Raw genomic sequence first — 3,967 nt, 5'->3', positions numbered from 1 at the left:
TGTGGATCTCTTCCCGCCTTCTCCGTCCATCATCCTTGCTCTGCCGACCTCTGGATGCCTTGCGTGAATGCGACGCACCATGCCAGCTGTGGCTGGCAGCGCGTGCACACAGTGCTCACATTTTCAGATCGTGGGGCCTGTTTCAGGACGGCGTTGCTGTCTCGGGGGCTCGCTGTCTTCATCCTCCGCTTCCGCCCATTTCACCGGGGCGCGTCTTCGGGGCTTGCCCGCGCGTGCCACGGCAGGTGCGACGCAGCCATGAGTCTGTGGCGGCAGGGGACACAACACCCTCTCCTGAATCCGCACGCCTCCCACAGGAGTCGGTGTGGCCAGCCGAAGGGGCCTGTGCATAGGCATGCGACTGCGCACAGAGAGCCCGTGGCGTGTTGTCATCTTTGAGAACGGAAGAGAGAAAAAAAACGAAGCGAATGGCCGTACTCCGTCCGCTCTTGCCGCCCCGCCGTTATCATGCGAGCGCGGCTCCCCTCATCCCCTTCCGCTACGCGCGAAGGCGGACCGAGGCGTGCAAAAGTGAGATGTCGGTGGAGAGATAGGGGCGGCACACACACACGCACGCACGGGCGCACTCCGCCGCCGGTTTATTCGTCCTTGGCCTTGGCGGCATCTGCGCCGGCAGCGGAAGCGGGCTCCTCGGTCTCCTTCGACTTGCCGTCTTTCTTGGCCGCCGCAATCTCCGCCTCCCTTTCCGCTACAGAGTCCGGCATCTTGCTCCCGCTCTGCCTCGACGCCTCCGCGCCAACATCCGCTGCCTGGCTGCTGTTCGCGTTGTTTGCACAGGCAGCGGCGTTGTTGTGGGCGTGGTTGGTGTTCGCGCTGTTGCCGCCCTGGTGGTGATGGTTGGCAAAGCTGCGTGTGTTCTGGTAGACGGGGTCGCGCGGGTCAACGTGCAGCTCCTTGCAGGTGGAGCCGAAGCGGCACTTGCCCTTGATATGGTTCAGGCATGCCTCGTAGGGGTAGTTCGCAAACGTGCAGTCGTCCTCGAAGTTGCAGAAACCATACACGCGCAGGCACGGATGCAGCCCGCCCTTGCCCTCGTTGCCGTTGCTCGGCTTGCCGTACTTGGCACCTCCGCTCCGATCATAGCGGAGGCCGGCGTGGCCGAGGCCCACTGCCATCCCATTCCCACCACGGCCACCAGCGCCGCCCGCAAGGCCGACAGGACCGTGACCCATCTCAGTGTGATCCGCGCCGCTCATTGACGGATCCTCCTCGGCCCAGTGAGAGCGAGGGCCATTAACGTCGACAACACCGCCCGCTAGCAGCGGGCGGCTCGACAGCTGCGGCACCTCCACCGAGTGCACGCCCTTCAACAGCTCCGCCAGCCGGCGCAGCGAAACGTTGTCTACCATCACGTCTGTCAGCTCCTCCTTCGTCTGCTGCGAGTAGGCCTTGCTGTTCGACTTCTTGCAGTCGCTAAGGTAGCGGCTGAGCTCCGTGCGCTCGTACGTGTAGCCGTCACTGGCCACAACCGGATCCTTCACCTCGGCGTAGCGGCGGACGACATGCTCGACCTGCTGCAGTTTCGCGTCTGCGTCCTGCAGACGGCGGTAGGCCTCGTTGCGCTCGGCGATGATATTGTTGTAAATCTCTCGATTTCTCTCCAGCACCTCGTGCAGCGACATGGCGAGGTCCAGCGAGCGGCGCATGTCGCTGCTCTGATCGACCAGAGAGCTCTGCAGCGTCTGCGTCGCCTCCCACATGAGCGGGGTTGTCCTCGTCGGGTAGGTCCGACCGTAAAACGGCGACATGGCGTTCATCCTGTTGCTTTTGTTGCTGTTCTCCACTTGAAGGCGCTCTGTGTTCGCGTTCTAGAAGAGGAGTGGGGAGAGGCGGCGGCGGTGTGCACCCGAGTCGTGTTCTTCTTTACTGCGCCACACGAGGAAGTGGGCGGGGAGTGAGTGGGTAAGGGAGAGGTGGGGTGTCGTTGCTCTCGGAAATGCGAGAAGAGAGATGCGGCGAACGGGCGAGCGGGCACGACTCCGTAGGAGAGAGGGAAAACAGAGAGAGATCGATGGACAGAGAAGGACACACAAGACACCGTGGGTATGGGCTGGAGGGAGGGGAGAAGGGGGAGGGGAGAAGGGGGAGGGGGGCGGGCGCTTGTCGTCACGCACTTGCGCGAGCAATGAACTGCCAAACGAACACGCGCGCGAGACAATTCAGGGCGCGGTAGCGAGAGACAGAGAGCGCGTGCGCGATGCGGGAGTTTGACGCGGGTGAGGTGATGGCTCGGGGAGGGGGAGGGAGGAACTCCTTGATGCGTGTCGGTGTGTCTGTCGATTCAGACTTCTTATGTACTTCTCTAAGCGCGCGCGTTGTTTCGTTGTTGCCCCTGATTGGTGCCGTCGAAGGCTCAACGCTTTTTTTTACGCTTCGTCAGTAGCAGAGGAGGGAGGAGGCGAGACAGGAAAGGCGCGCACGCGCGACGAAAAGCAAAACGTATCTGTCCACCCGCCTCTGTGTGTGTGTGTGTGTGAGAAAGAGAGAAATTCCCGGTTGGTGTGTCGAGGGGGGAATGGCCACGTGTGTTGCGCAAAACAGGAACAACGCAAGTCAAGAGATAGCAAGGCAAAATGGAGAGGCGGTGGTTGTGATAGGTGGCCGCTAGCGTACACAGTCGCTCTGAGCGATCATGGGAGCACGCGTGTGTACGTGCGCGTGAACGCCGTGAAGGGCAGGGGAAAAGGAAAAAGCAAACGCTTACAATGGCCAACCTCCTCGACATCGAAAATGCCGTGTAGACGAACAGGACGGGGGAGGGGGGAGGGGGGAGGGAGGGTAAAGGAGACGATCTGATGGTTGTTGCAGCATGCCATTCGAGTGGCGGCGAGTAGGTTCACGCACTCCTCCTCCTCACGCTGTTTTGTGTTGTCTTTTGTCTCGACCATTCCCCCCTCTTGCACTCCTGTCGAAGGCTTTCAAAAGGAACAGAGCCTGCCACAGCTCCGACTCACTTCTCCGGCGCCTCTTCTCGCCCTTCACTCGCACTCAACGTGGCAAGACAGCGGTCAAAGGCGCGCCACCGTGGAGAGACGTATCTGCCTGTGGGCTCACATACACACCAAGTAGAACTCGTGTTCGCGTTGGTGAGTGTTGGCGGGTGCAAGCACGTCGGACTCATCGTGCATCGGTGCATGAGTTTATACGAGGCGCTCCCCCAGAGCGCCACGTCGGCATCTGTGCTTGACCCTCACTTGCTGTCGATGAACGTCGTGCGATAATCTGGTATTTGCTTTTTTTTTCCGCGGTAGTTATTGGGATCGAAAAACGCAAAGAGCACCAAGTTGGCGAATCGCGCACACGCACGCGAAAAAATGGACAGACGGGCACAGACAGAGAAAGAGAACGCCTCCGGTGCTTCTCACTCTCGCCTTCTCGCTTCCACTCCCTCTCTCGCCCCACCCATACACACACAGCGCAGGGCGGAGAGAGCAGAACAGAGACGAACGCACCCCGCCAGCAAACAACAGAGACACACACACACACGCACACAAATGCAACACGACAACATACATGTGCACATCGACAAGCACCAAGGTAACGCGTCCCGGACAAAGGACGGACGTGCGCACGCACGCTTATGCACCACACACGCCGGCAGAAACAAAGAAACCAAAGACAAAAACGGCCACAAGACCGAGTCGCGCGCGTTACAACACAACGGCACAACACCAAAAAAAAAAACGAGCACAAGTACAACATACGCACACCGCCAATACACCCCGAGAGGTAAAGCGAGGAGCAGCGAGACATCCAGCGACGTCCCATGAAAGCACACCAACATCTTTTCCAGGTGCGAAGCACCACACACAGACTATTGGTTTGACAGGAACGGTCATCTGCCCACTCATATCCATTGGCGTCGAAGGAACCAGGAGACCATTTTTCTTTACATGTCATTCCACCACGCACAAGTCAGCAAACATACACACGCAGACACAACCAC

The 3,967-nt window shown here is 59.7% G+C and overlaps 1 protein-coding gene across 1 annotated transcript; it reads right to left on the bottom strand.

The window, feature by feature from the left end:
- Nucleotides 1-599: 599 nt before the first annotated feature.
- On the bottom strand, nt 600-1,778 carry LDBPK_190300 (RNA binding protein; the record flags this gene model as incomplete). The annotated part of the gene is made up of 1 exon (XM_003860161.1): nt 600-1,778. One exon carries the CDS (start codon nt 1,776-1,778, stop codon nt 600-602), a length of 1,179 nt encoding a protein of 392 aa, XP_003860209.1.
- Nucleotides 1,779-3,967: the final 2,189 nt, after the last annotated feature.

Source organism: Leishmania donovani, chromosome 19, assembly GCF_000227135.1.
Source record: "Leishmania donovani BPK282A1 complete genome, chromosome 19".
In the NCBI taxonomy this organism is placed as follows: domain Eukaryota; phylum Euglenozoa; class Kinetoplastea; order Trypanosomatida; family Trypanosomatidae; genus Leishmania; species Leishmania donovani.
The sequence above is the reverse complement of the archived record's forward strand: the minus strand, read 5'-3'. Positions and strand labels throughout refer to the sequence as shown.